The sequence below is a fragment of the Oncorhynchus kisutch genome, linkage group LG8 (genome assembly GCF_002021735.2).
Source record: "Oncorhynchus kisutch isolate 150728-3 linkage group LG8, Okis_V2, whole genome shotgun sequence".
Lineage (NCBI taxonomy): Eukaryota > Metazoa > Chordata > Actinopteri > Salmoniformes > Salmonidae > Oncorhynchus > Oncorhynchus kisutch.
The window spans coordinates 41,523,530-41,538,732 of NC_034181.2; the positions used below are offsets into that span (position 1 = coordinate 41,523,530).

The following is a 15,203-nucleotide window of genomic DNA, read 5'->3' on the forward strand; positions in this document are numbered from 1 at the left end:
TCATTGAAATTTATAATAGTCTTTGTATCTCAATAATTGTCATGTGGTTCTAAATTCTAAATCTAAATGATACAAATCGAAAAGTAATTTATATTGCCAACTACGTAAAATTATTCTACATAAAGCCAACACATAAAAACATTGCAGCCTGCAGGTAAAAAATATCCTGATAAAAATAAATAACCTATGAATCACATTGGCTACGCATGGCGGGCCTGCAACGAACTTGAAACATTGTATCAACTATGTCAGCTCGAAGCTCGCACTAGCAAAAGATTTCCTCCTGACATGACGCTTGGCATTCAGGCCAAAGAGTTCAATCTTGGTTTCATCAGACCAGAGAATCTTGTTTCTCATGGTCAGAGTCCTGCAGGTGCCTTTTGGTCAACTCCAAGTGGCCTGTCATGCGCCTTTTACTGAGTGGCTTCTGACTGACCAATCTACCATAAAGGCCTGATTGGTGGAGTGCTGCAGAGATGGTTGTCCTTCTGGAAGGTTCTCCCATCTTCACAGAGAAACACTGAAGCTCCGTCAGAGTGACCATCGGGTTCTTGGTCACCTCCCTGAACAAGGGGTCAGGTATTTTATGACATTTCCACTGGATCAGAGCATTACATTTTTCCCTTTCATGCAGAGTGGCTATCGAAAGGGAGAGGGCTGGAACTATTGCCAATCTCAATGGATTCTAAAAAGACTTTGTTTACTTGTTGTTTGAGATGAAGAAAACATTGCTTTGAGAAGCTCCACAGCTCATTAGTGGTGGTGAGTTAAGGCAATCAGAAATACTAAAATCGGACATCCCCAAAAGGGCACATTTATAGGCCAACAATCGCACGCAGGCCAGGTAGCCTAGCGGTAGCCTAGCAGGCCAGGTAGCCTAGGCCAACTTCTATATATGTAAGCGGGTGCGCATCCTTACTTAACATTGACAGGAGCACTCCAAACAAAATACAATTAATAAATTGACAAAACTCGTTAATGGAATGAAATAAACCAAAACTTGTTTTTCTCACAAGTGTAGCATAGGTTGTGAGCTCTGTAAACAACGTGTCCAATCCGACAATGAGAATGGTAAACGACTGTAATACTAATATATTGAATGCATTAACAGAAATTACCATAACCAAACAAACACTGTAGATTAGAAATTATGGGAATTAATGGTAAATGTACTACTGGTGATACATGTATTGGGGAATTGATAGACACCAACAGTCAAAGGGCAAACAATTCACACAAGTTTATGAAACAAGAAATGTGCAAGAAATGGTGGGAGATAGCGCATTCTGGAAAGTATTTGGCTAAGGTGTATGTAAACTTCAGACTTCAACAGTACATACATACAGTTGATGTCGGAAGTTTATATACTCCTTAGCCAAATACATTTAAACACAGTTTTTCACCATTTCTGACATTTAATCCTAGTAAAAATTCCCTGTCTTAGGTCAGTTAGGATCACCACTTTATTTTAAATATGTGAAATGTCAGAATAATAGTAGAGAGAATGATTTATTACAGCTTTTATTTCTTTCATCACATTCCCAGTGGGTCAGAAGTTTACATACACTCAATTAGTATTTGGTTGCATTGCCTTCAAATTGTTTAACTTGAGTCAAACGTTTCAGATAGCCTTCCATCAGCTTCCCACAATTAATTGGGTGAATTTTGGCCCATTCTTCCTGACAGAGCTGGTGTAACTGAGTCAGGTATGTCGGCCTCCATGCTCGCACACGCTTCTTCAGTTCTGCCTACACATTATCTATAGGATTGAGGTCAGGGCTTTGAGATTTCCATTCCAATACCTTCACTTTGTTGTCCTTAAGCCACTTTGCCACAACTTTTGAAGTATGCTTGGGGTCATTGTCCATTTGGAAGACCCATTTGCAACCAAGCTTTAACTTCATGACTGATGTCTTGATGTTGCTTCAATATATCCACATCATTTTCCATTCTCATTAAGCCATCTATTTTGTGAAGTGCACCATTCCCTACTGCAGCAAAGCACACCCACAACATGATGCTGCCACCCCCCGTGCTTCACAGTTAGGAAGGTGTTCTTCGGCTTGCAAGCATCCCCCTTTTTCCTCCAAACATAACGATGGTCATTACGGCCAAACAGTTCTATTTTTGTTTCATCAAACCAGAGGACATTTCTCCAAAAAGTACAATCTTTGTCCCCATGTGCAGTTGCAAACCGTAGTCTGGCTTTTTTACAGCAGTTTTGGAGCAGTGGCATCTTCCTTGCTGAGCAGCATTTCAGGTTATGTTGATATAGGACTCGTTTTACTGTGGATATAGATACTTTTGTACTTAGTTTCCTCCAGCATCTTCACAAGGTCCTTTGCTGTTGTTCTGGGATTTATTTTCAATTTTCGCAACAAAGTAAGTTCATCTCTAGGAGACAGAATGTGTCTCCTTCCTTAGTGGTATGACGGCAGTGTGGTCCCATGGTGTTTATACTTACGTACTATTATTTGTACAGATGAATGTGGTACCTTCAGGCGTTCGGAATTTGCTCCCAAGGATGAACCAGACTTGTGATGGAGGGATTGTATGTTCCTGGTGTAACTCGGGCAGTTGTTGTTGCCGTCCTGTACCTGTCCCACAGGTGTGATGTTTGGAAGTACCGATCCTGTGCAGGTGTTGTTACACGTGGTCTGCCACTGCAAGGACGATCAGCTGTCCGTCCTGTCTCCCTGTAGTGTTGTCTTAGGCGTCTCACAGTAGACATTGCAATGTATTGCCCTTGCCACATCTGCAGTCCTTATGCCTCCTTCCAGCATGCACGTTCACGCAGATGAGCAGGGATCCTGGGCATCTTTCTTTTGGAGTTTTTCAGAGTCAGTAGAAAGGCCTCTTTAGTGTCCAAAGTTTTCAGAACTGTGACCTTAATTGCCTACCGTCTGTAAGCTGTTAGTGTCTTAATGAACATGCACCGTGGAACGGTCGTTAATTATGGTTAAATTGAACAAGCAAGGGAAACAGTGTTTAAACCCTTCACAATGAAGATCTGTGAAGTTATTTAGATTTTTACTAATTATCTTTGAAAGACAGGGTTGTTTCTTTTTTTGCTGAGTTTATAAGTCAAAAATGTACACAGCAAATGCTGATTGCCCATTTAAAGCTGCAATATGTAACATTTTGGGCGATCCGACCAAATTCATATAGAATGTCACCCTGAAAACAAGTCTAAGAAGCGGTAGATCTGTTCTATGTGTGCCATTTCTATGCTTCCTGTTCTTAAGGTTTAGTTTTTGCTGTTTTGTACACCAGCTTCAGAGAGCCGAAAATACAATATTTTGGGTTATTGAAAATATATTTTACAGCGGTTTAGATGGTAAAATGATTATTTTGTTTTGATTGTTTGTTTTGTCACAAACTGAAATTAGGCCTACTATTAGAATTTTACCACACAGGATATTGCACCTTTAACAAAGCAAAAAAACAAACAACATTTCAGTAGCCTAAAAGCAGATCCAGTAGCATGACACAACCTAGAAGTAGTATTGAGAAAGCACTGAAGTGCTACACAGAAAGTCAAATCCAAAGGAAAACACTAATAACTGACTGCATCTACATCCAAAAAGAAGTTCAACAACATTCGGAGGTCCACATGCACTGGTAACGAAGGGAAAGTACTGGTGAAATGAGACAAACTCCCATAAGAGGTGAAACTTCAGAGTGGATTTGGGTGGGTGCCCTGCCCTCTTCCCATGGCTGACAGGGGAAAAGACAGCAGAGGTATACAGCCTTAGCCGACTGATCAATAGCCGGAAAACTGCTATTGATCCACTGCTTTTAACCTCCCTTCGGCAAAGAGAGACACACTGTAAGGGAGACAGTATTGTGCCTTTTTGATTCATGTAGCAGACATTAACTGTTGATCAAGATCGGGTTGTCACGGAACTAAAGAGGCAACAGTTCATTGAATGTGAGTTCAAAGGCTGTTTAACAACCAATAGGACTAGCTAGCTACAATTCTTCAGTAATTTCACAGATGACAACAACGGTTCTTTGTAATATTAACAATGAGACTTTCTGGAATGGCATAGGTTACATTAAGCAAGACTTCAAATTAGTGATCATTCACTGCTGCACTGTAATTGCACTCATAGCCATATGCACTAAAATGTCTCAAATGTAAAAATTCTTCATTGACACTGCGCATTCGGAAAGTATTCAGACCCCTTAACCTTTTCCACATTTTGTTACGTTACAAAATTCAAAAATGGATTAAAAAAATCAAATAAAAAAATCCCCTCAATCTACACACACAATACCCCATAATGACAAAGCAAATTTGTTGACCCCTACCCCGGTCAACAGTTGACCCTACACCAGTCAACTGCCCTGCACCCCCCACAGCAACTAGCCAAAGCCTCCCCATTTCAATCCAGATAGCTGATGTTCTGAAAGAGCTGCAAAATCTGGACCCCTACAAAATCAGCAGGACTAGACAATCTGGACCCTCTCTTTCTAAAATGATCTGCCGACATTGTTGCAACCCCTATTACTAGCCTGTTCAACCTCTCTTCCGTATCGTCTGAGATCCCCAAAGATTGGAAAGCTGCCGCGGTCATCCCCCTCTTCAAAAGGGAGAGACACTCTAGACCCAAACTGCTACAGACCTATATCTATCTTACCCTGCCTTTCTAAGGTCTTCGAAAGCCAAGTTAACAAACAAATCACTGACGATTTCCAATCCCACCGTACCTGCTCAGCTATGCAATCTGGTTTCCGAAATGGTCATGGGTGCACCTCACCAACGCTCAAGGTCCTAAACGATATCATAACTGCCATCGATAAGAGACAAAAATGTGCAGCCAAATTCATCGAACTGGCCAAGACTTTCGACTCTGTCAATCACTACATTCTTATCGGCAGACTCAACAGCCTTGGCTGCTCAAATGACTGCCTTCCCTGGTTCAGCAACTACTTCACTGATAGAGTTCAGTGTGTCAAATTGGAGGGCCTGTTGTCCGGACCTCTGGCAGTCTCGATGGGGGTGCCACAGGGTTCAATTCTCGGGCCGACTCTCTTCTCTGTATACATCAATGATGTCCCACTGGTGTTGTTAGGCCTGAGACGAAGTCGAGTGCCGGCAAACCGTGCCAATATATCCTCCAAACACCAGCTTCGAGGACATTATCACTTTTATACGATGGGTTACCAACATATTCAAATAATGAATTACATATTTTCATTAAACACGTTATTTTGATTAATTTATTCATCCTATTTCATCCTGGTCATTCATTTTATCGGTTCGGGTTGCTAGAGACACGACCCAGTCATTCAGTCTTTTTGTTCTGTATCTATGGACGCGACCCAGTTGTTCGTTCTAAATGTTCCATTGCCATAGCTACGGCTAACTTATAGTCACGTCAAAAAGTGCAGCCAGAATGACAGCAAAGTAGCCACATTTGCATTTGTTTAAGCTGTTTTCTAGTAACATTTATTTGGATACATCCATAACAAATGAGCTAATGAGGAACGATTTCGCCTGGCATAGAAAATGTGCTCACTCGTCAGGACACTGTTATTCAGAGGAGCTAGCCAACAACACAGCTAACACAATCATTTCAAACTGAAGCTGGAAAGAGTGCAAACTAGCGACACTTTGTTTCGTTTTACCTTTTTACAATTGACATTTCTTTATATAAATCCATTAAAATGGCAGCTAATTCAAGATTTCGACTGGCTGTGAAACCCTTCCTCCCTGTCACGTCATGACACATTCATTAGTATGAGACAGCTGGAGATTGAATATTGAAACAATGTTGCAAATGTCTGAGAGACAGACAGCAATGTTTATACAAATCTCGATTGTTGAAAACTAAACGTTAGTCTAAAATAACTCTGAGATAATGTCTAGTTACTTTTTATAGTGGAGATCAAGTTTATAAATTGCTTGGCTGGGCTGATGAGACAGTGGATTGCTCAGTCAGATGGAACAGAGTAAATAGGCATTTTAGCCAGTGGTAATTTATGGAATATACACAGTCTGGATTGGTTTTAATCAAATCAACATTCAGGATTAGACCCACTCATTGTATAATGTGATATAATAGGGAGGTTGGCCCACAACTAACTTCACTCTTTTGTCGCAGAGAATTTTGCTGCTACATCACGAAATTCAAATCAGCCTCCATGCGGGGACAGTCGAGTCATTGGGACAAGGGGTTCCTGTCAAAATCCTTTTCGCTCTCGCTCGCTCAAACGCTAGGTCTAGGTCCTATTACTGCAATTTTAAACTGTACAAAAAGGTACAATGCCTTCATGAAGTATTCACACCCCTTTAATATTTCCACATTTTGTTGTGTTGCAGCTTGAATTTAAAATTGATCAAATGTAGATTTTTTTTTGTCACTGGCCTACACACAATACTCCATAATGTCAAAGTGTAAATATGTTTAGGCATTTTTACAAATTAATTAAAAAAAGAAAAGCTGAAATGTCTCCCCCCTTTCAGCTCCTTTGTGATAGCAAGAATAATGATGATTCATAGGTGTGTCGTTTTTAATGACTTTTAATGACTTTGTTTTAAGCCTTCCCCAAACCATAGCCCTTATTAATTCCTAAATTGTTAAACAGATTTTTTTTTCAGTTTTAACCCTGTAACCACGTGGAATTAATACTGATGGGGAAAAAATCTATACGGTTACATATCGGGATATTATTTTTGACAATATATTGTATCGTTTTGAGATTATCACAATATAATTTTTGCACTAGTTGGCTGTATCTGTACCAAAACGTTTTTTTCTTCATAGGTTGTTCTCCCTTTTTAAATAGGGAGTCCATTTATTTTCAGCTATTTTATTTCCTTGACTGATCAAAACTCGTTTTCTCATGGGCTCTCTCATACCTCTGCAGCAGACGTATGTAAGCAATATTTTTTGGAACATCGAAATCACAGTTTTGAATCGCAATACAGATCGTATCGGCACCGAAGTATCGTGACAAGATCGTATCTTAAGGTCCCTGGCAATTCCCAGCCTACTGTTGCCAACCCTTAGTAAACATTTGGGGAAAAATGGTGTTTGACCAGATACAATGCTATTTTACAGTAAAAAAAAAATGACAACAGAATTTCAGCAAGCTTATAGGGAAGGACATTCAACAAGCACAGCACTTACACAAATGGCTGGTGATTGGCTGAGAGAAATTAATGAAAAAGAACATGGATAAAGAGTTACCCGTCTAACACATGGAGTGTTCTTTAATGGAAGTCTCTCCAACAAAATCCAGGTAGAATCAGGAATTCCCAAGGGCAGCTGTCTAGGCCCCTTACTTTTTTTCAATCTTTTTCAATCGACATTCCACTGGCTTTGAGTAAAGCCAGTGTGTCTATGTATGTGGATGACTCAACACTTTACACGTCAGCTACCACAGCAACTGAAATGACTGCAACACTTAACAAAGAGCTGCAGTTAGTTGCTGAATGGGTGGCAAGGAATAAGTTAGTCCTAAATATTTCCCCCAAAAAAGCATTGTATTTGGGACTAATAATTCACTAAACCTTATACCTCAACAAAATCTTTGGAAATTGAGAAAGTTGAGGAGACTAAACTGCTTGTAGTAACCCTGGATTGTAAAGTGTCATGGTCAAAACATATTGATACAACAGTAGCTAGGATGTGGAGAAGTCTGTCCATAATAAAGCGCTGCTCTGCATTAACAGCACTATCAACAGGGCAGGTCCTACAGGCCCTAGTTTTGTCGCACCTGGACTACTGTTCAGCCGTGTGGTCAGGTGCCACAAAGAGGGACTTAGGAAAATTGTGATTGGCTCAGAACAGGGCAGCACGGCTGGTCCTTGGATGTACATAGAGAGCCAACATTAATAATATGCATGTCAATCTCTCCTGGCTCAAAGTGGAGGAAAGATTGACTTCATTACTACTTGTATTTGTGAGAGGTATTGATTGACATGTTGAATGTACCGAGCTGTCTGTTTGAACTACTGACACACAGCTCGGATACCCATGCAAGACATGTCACCAGAGGTCTCTTCTTAGGCTAATTGAGGCTATTTTGCTGCGCTCCCCTTGCTCCCTGTCTACAACAACTCGTCATATGAAATGGCCTTCTCATGTAGGCAACTTAATTCCGTAACTGTAATTCCATTAGAAACCTCTCACCTCACTTGCTACACATGGAGCCTCTGACAGTAGTGCTGCTTTGATTATTATTTTTAAAATTTTTATTTCACCTTTATTTAACCAGGTAGGCTAGTTGAGAACAAGTTCTCATTTGCAACTGCGACCTGGCCAAGATAAAGCATAGCAGTGTGAGCAGACAACAAAGAGTTACACATGGAGTAAACAATTAACAAGTCAATAACACAGTAGAAACCAAAGGGGGAGTCTATATACAATGTGTGCAAAAGGCATGAGGAGGTAGGCAAATAATTAAAATTTTGCAGATTAACACTGGAGTGATGAATGATCAGATGGTCATGTACAGGTAGAGATATTGGTGTGCAAAAGAGCAGAAAAGTAAATAAATAAAAACAGTATGGGGATGAGGTAGGTGAAAAAGGGTGGGCTATTTACCAATAGACTATGTACAGCTGCAGCGATCAGTTAGCTGCTCAGATAGCTGATGTTTGAAGTTGGTGAGGGAGATAAAAGTCTCCAACTTCAGCGATTTTTGCAATTCGTTCCAGTCACAGGCAGCAGAGTACTGGAACGAAAGGCGGCCAAATGAGGTGTTGGCTTTAGGGATGATCAGTGAGATACACCTGCTGGAGCGCGTGCTACGGATGGGTGTTGCCATCGTGACCAGTGAGCTGAGATAAGGCGGAGCTTTACCTAGCATGGACTTGTAGATGACCTGGAGCCAGTGGGTCTGGCGACGAATATGTAGCGAGGGCTTGTATGCCGACTAGAGCATACAAGTCGTAGTGGTGGGTGGTATAAGGTGAGGGCTTGTATGCCGACTAGAGCATACAAGTCGCAGTGGTGGGTGGTATAAGGTGCTTTAGTGACAAAACGGATGGCACTGTGATAAACTGCATCCAGTTTGCTGAGTAGAGTGTTGGAAGCCATTTTGTAGATGACATCGCCGAAGTCGAGGATCGGTAGGATAGTCAGTTTTACTAGGGTAAGCTTGGCGGCGTGAGTGAAGGAGGCTTTGTTGCGGAATAGAAAGCCGACTCTTGATTTGATTTTCGATTGGAGATGTTTGATATGAGTCTGGAAGGAGAGTTTGCAGTCTAGCCAGACACCTAGGTACTTATAGACGTCCACATATTCTAGGTCGGAACCATCCAGGGTGGTGATGCTAGTCGGGCATGCGGGTGCAGGCAGCGACCGGTTGAAAAGCATGCATTTGGTTTTACTAGCGTTTAAGAGCAGTTGGAGGCCACGGAAGGAGTGTTGTATGGCATTGAAGCTTGTTTGGAGGTTAGATAGCACAGTGTCCAAAGACGGGCCGAAAGTATATAGAATGGTGTCGTCTGCGTAGAGGTGGATCAGGGAATCGCCCGCAGCAAGAGCAACATCATTGATATACACAGAGAAAAGAGTCGGCCCGAGAATTGAAGTATAATAGTCACATGTACAGGGTTGCAGATATAAATACAGGGTCCAGTGAAAATCTTAAACTCTGAGCTCCAACAATGCAGGTCAAAGTGAAATAAAAACAATCAATGTAATAAAAAATATAAATAAAACACTAACACGATTTACACATGGTGCTCCTGTACCGCTCGGGTGGCTTGGATCCCTAATTATCTTCTTGGCCTTCTTGCGACACCTGGTGTTGTAGGTGTCCTGGACAGCAGTCCGTGTGTACCCAATGGTGCGTTTGGCTGAGCGTACCACCCTCTGTAGTGCCTTGCGGTCGGCGGCGGCGGGGTTGCCATACCAGGCTGCGCTCAATGGTGCTCCTGTAGAACACTGTGAGGGCCCTCTAAGAAAATAGTACTATGACTATGGGTGGGTGAACCGGAGTGGAGAGCTTGAATTTTTTCTCAGCTCCAACTTCAGACAGTCAAGTCAAAAAACACAATATGCCAATTAGAAGCCTATTTTTGTGTATTTTAGGGTACTTTTTCATACCACAATACCTTGACCTCAAATTGTGTGCATGGTACGCTCAATTTGTGCAGGTTGGCAAGTCTGTAAAAGTTTAGGCACAAGCGTGTCAGCTACAGGAATGGGTGCCATCTGTGTAACAGCACAAACCGTCATTCTGTTACCAAACTTTGAATCTGCCCTGTTCTTCAAGTAGATGTGTTTTTGTAGTTTTCTGTGGAAATTGTTAAAAGTAGTCCTTGAGTATAGTGTTATGGTTTGTTTAACTTAAAATCATTGTTATTTTGTTTGACAAACATTTTAAAGCAACAAATCTGAGTCTCAGCATCACTCTTATCATGGAATTTCCAATATCCTATATGATGACCTTACAAACAATGGGAGGAGTGGCATCATAGCTTGATACATACAGTATAGGCTAATGTATATTACGATATACCGTGCATCTGCATTTTATTTTAAATCCATCTTTACCTTACCTGTTATTTAAGACTTCCAGCATATGCTTTAAAAACTGAATAATTTCCATCATTTAGAGAGTTATTTAGAGTTGCGACAATGGGGTGGTCAGAGATGCTGCACTGGGGGCATATTGTTCACGTAACTAATGCAGTCTGTCATTGTAGGTTTTTAGCTGATCCACTGGAAGCGTATCCCCCAGGAAACAAAAGCTAAACTTTATCATGTGTTTACCATGCGTCAATTTGGATCAAACAAATAATGTTAACGATGGGAGTGGCTTCACATTGAAGTCCAAGGAAATTGTCCACAAGATTCCAATCTTTGACACATGTAACTGCATTGCAGAAAATACACTATGCCCTAGAATTGAATTCTGGCCTTATAGTATTGTTTCCCTTGTAGCCCAGTAGAAAAGCATGGCCTACCTTGTTAGACCACTTGTATGCCTGAAGGAGCTGACTGTACAGCGGGGTCTTGTCCTGAACTGGGTCCAGACTCAACAGGCCACTGTTGTGAAGGGGATGACTCTCTGAAGGTCTGCCAACCAGGGTACTGAGGCGTTCCAATTCACTACATAAGAACATAGAATAGCAGCTGTTAGAATAGGCTTGTATTTCCCTTCAACACAAGCATGGGCAATTCTGATTGGGGTGGGGGCCACAAGAAAAACTGTACTCATTATGGGGGGGGGGGGGGCTGAAGTGGATCCCAGGTCGTTGGTACCCACATCCATACCCACACATGCAGTCAGAGCCTAGCATTTTTCTACCCCCACATTTTTATTTTTTTACAGCTAATTTCCTGCTATTCTATGTGATTTAGAGTGACTACCCTGTTCGGTATTTCGACCATGATTACTACAAATTTAGATATCCGGACTTACTAACCAATCTCAGAAATGTGGGCTAATTGAGTGTGTGTTTGTGTGCGTGTGGGGGGGCTCCCGTCCCTGCTTTAAAAGATCCAATTTGTTTCTTATTTTGTATTTATCCTTGAACCAGAAAGGTCACATTGCAGATTTCTCTCTTTTACAAGTGAGCCCTGGCCAAGAAAGCAGCATATAGTAAACACAACATAAAACATAACAATGAATGGAAGTTAACAGCGCAAAGCCCATAAGAGAGCATTAAAGAGCAGGTTTAAAAACACATGTGCAATTTGTGGTCAGCAGGCCTATAATCTGTCAATAAACATTATCAAATCGGATAAAAATTATCTAGTTTCCAAGATGTATTCCAAGACGATGGGGCAGCTGCCCTAAAATGGCCTTATAGACAAACATGTACTACAAGGATGGCCATCCTGCTAACTGATATAAGGTACAGTGATGTTTAAGAGGTCTTGTGTTTGTTACAAATCTAACTACAGCATGGTAGTGTTTCTAGTGTGTGCAGGTAAAACCATGGGGCATTCATGTAAAGAATATCATCATAGTCCAGCAAAGGCTGGACTACTTTTGTCTACATTTGTCTTTTGACAACATCTGTCTTTCCTAGCTTGAAATAAAACTTTTCCTAAAGAAAAAGCCCAGATTAAGTTGAAGCTTTTTAATGAGCTGTTGAATGTGGGGTTTAAAATACAGAGCTTCATCAAGGTGAAATCCCAAGTACTTGTATGAGGACACCACCTCTATTGGCTTGTTTGAGTGAGTATCTGAGGCAGAGTAGGGGGTTGCTTTGAGTGGAAAAAGGTTGTTGGACAACAAACGCTTCCTACAATTTGAGAAATGCCTTAACTAGAGCGAGATCAGTCCTATAGATAGTGTATATGCAGATGACACGGAGTATACAAAACATTAGGAACATCTGCTCTTTCCATGACATAGGCTGACCAGGTGAAAGCTATGATCCCTTATTGATGTCACTTGTTAAATCCACTTCAAATCAGTGTAGATGAAGTAGAGGAGACATGTTAAAGAATGATTTTTATGTCTTGAGAAAATTAAGACATTGACTGTGTATATGTGCCATTCAGAGGGTGAATGAGCAAGACAAAAGTTAAGTGCCTTTGAAGGGGGTATGGTAGGTGCCAGGCACACCGGATTTAGTGTGTCAGGAACTGAAACACTCCTGTGATTTTCACGCCAACAGTTTCCCGTGTGTATCAAGAATGGTCTACCATGCAAAGGGCATCCAGGCAACTTGACACAACTGTGGGAAGCATTGTCGTCAACATGGGCCAGCATCCCTGTGGAACGCATTTGACATTTGTAGATTCCCTACCCCGACGAATTGAGGCTGTTCTGATGGCAAAAGGGGTTGCAACTCAATATTAGGAAGGTGTTCCTAATGCTTTGTACATTCAGTGTAGATGTACCTTCTCATCAGATATTTTTTCACACCAGTCATGAATAATGAACAATAATGGCCCAAGAATGGAACCCTGTGGCACTCAAGTATTTAAAGAAAGCTTGTCAGAAGTCATGCTGAAAGACCCAGCCACATTTCATCTTCAATGCCCTTGCTGATGGAAGGAGGTTTTCACTCAAAATCTCTGTCTGCTCAGATGTGCAGTGAGGGATTGTATAACATTTGCGGGAAATGCACATCTTTGGAAGTAACTGATGTTGTTCTCAGCTTTCTGTGGGTATAATTTGTATTTGTCATCTCTAAATATATTTGATATGGCTTTCAGATACGGAGCTAGCAAAATGTGCAATTGTGCGTCAGCCATTGCGAGTGCATAGGGTAACAGTCTACAAGCGCAACCTTTTTTCAGGACATGACACATTTACTGTTAGATTACGACTAGCATTGGGTATTATATTTTGTGTTAGTGATCTAGCTAATGTGTTCTAAGTTTCACTTCCTCGTGTGGTGAAATAGCCCAAAAATGTATTAGCATATGATAATATTGCACATAAAGATGGAGGCAAATTCATATTTAATGAACAACAAAATTCAGAAGATTCTGGAGCCCTATTTTAACAGCAAAATATGACAACCTATTGTCAAACCACAATCACGATAATCACTGGACTTTCTTGCACATCAAAATACAGTGCATTCGGAAAGTATTCAGAACCCCTGACTTTTTCCACATTTCTTATGTTACAGCCTTATTCTAAAAATGATTACATTCTCATTTATAGGGTGTTAAATGTAGATTGATGATGAGAAAAAACAGGTTTTTGTACATTTGGGCAAATGTATACAAATAAAAGAAAAATGAAGTCTCACATATACACAAGCATTCAGACCCTTTACTCAGTACTCTGTGGAAGCACCTTTGGCATCAATAACAGCCTCAAGTCTTCTTGGGAATGACGCTATAAGCTTGGCATACCTGTATTTGGGAAGTTTCTCTCATTCTTCTCTGCAAATCCTCTCAAACTCTGTCAGGTTGGATGGGGAGCGTCGCTGCACAGCTATTTTCAGGTCTCTCCAAAGATGTTCGGACGGGTTCAAGTCCGGGCTCTGGCTGGACCACTCAAGTACATTCAGAGACTTGTCCTGAAGCCACTCCTGCGTTGTCTTGGCTATGTGCTTAGGGTCGTTGTCCTGTTGGAAGTTGAACCTTCGCGGCAGTCTGAGGTCCTGAGGGAACCTGAGCAGGTTTTCATCAAGGATCTCTCTGTACTTTGCTCCGTTCATCTTTCCCTCGATCCTGACTAGTTTCCCAATCCCTGCCGCTGAAAAACATCCCCACAGCATGATGCTGCCACCACCATGATTCACCATTGTGATGGTGCCATGTTTCCCCCAGATGTGACACTTGGCTTTCAGGCCAAAGAGCTCAAGCTTTGTTTCTTCAGACCAGAGAATCTTGTTTCTCATGGTCTGAGAGTCTTTAGGTGTCCTCTGGCAAACTCCAAGCGGGCTGTCATGTGCCTTTTACTGGGGAGTGGCTTCTTTCTGGCCACTCTACCATAAAGGCATGATTGGTGGAGTGCTGCAGAGATGGTTGTCCTTCTGAAAGGTTCTCCCATCTCTACAGAGAAACACTGGAGCGCTGTCAGAGTGACCATCGGGTTCTTGGTCACCTCCCTGACGAAGGTGCTTCTCCCCTGATTGCACAGTTTGGCTGGGCGGTCAGCTCTAGGAATAGTCTTGGTGGTTCCAAATGTCTTCCATTTAAGAATGATGGTGTCCACTGTGTTCTTGGGGACCTTCAATGCTGCAGACCTTTATTGGTAACCTTCCCCAGATCTGTGCTTCAACACTATCTGGTCTCTGAGCTGTACGGACAATTCCTTCGACCTCAAGCCTTGGTTTTGCTCTGACATGCACTGTTAACTGTGGGACCTTATATAGACAGGTGTGTGCCTTTCCAAATCATGTTCAATCAATTGAATTTACCACAGGTGGACACCAATCAAATTGCAGAAACATTTCAAGGATGATCAATGGAAACAGGAAGCACCTGAGCTCAATTTCGAGTCTCATAGCAAAGGGTCTGAATACTTATGTAAATAAGGTATTTGTTTTTAATTTGTAATACATCTGCAAAACATTTGATAAAACGTTTTTTGGCTGTGTCCTTCTGCGGTATTGTGTTTAAATTGAGGATGAGGATTTTGGAATAAGGCTGTAACGCAACTAAATGTGGAAAAAGTCAAGGGGTCTGAATACTTTCCGAATGGACTGTATCTTCAAATCATGCAATCCTGCTTAGACATGTTAGATTAAACATATTTATTGAATAGTCTACCATCTCAGTAGTCTGTTACACAGTCTAAAACACTGTGAATTACTTTAT

General features: G+C 41.4%; 1 protein-coding gene across 1 annotated transcript in view; it reads right to left on the reverse strand.

Annotated features, from left to right (window-relative positions):
- LOC109895643 (mediator of RNA polymerase II transcription subunit 27) overlaps window positions 1-15,203 on the reverse strand; it is a 97,401-nt gene that overhangs the window by 74,248 nt on the left and 7,950 nt on the right. The window contains exon 2 of the mRNA XM_020489514.2: window positions 10,931-11,075. Within this exon, the coding sequence (XP_020345103.1) occupies window positions 10,931-11,075 (145 nt within the window). The remainder of the gene's footprint in view (window positions 1-10,930; window positions 11,076-15,203) is intronic.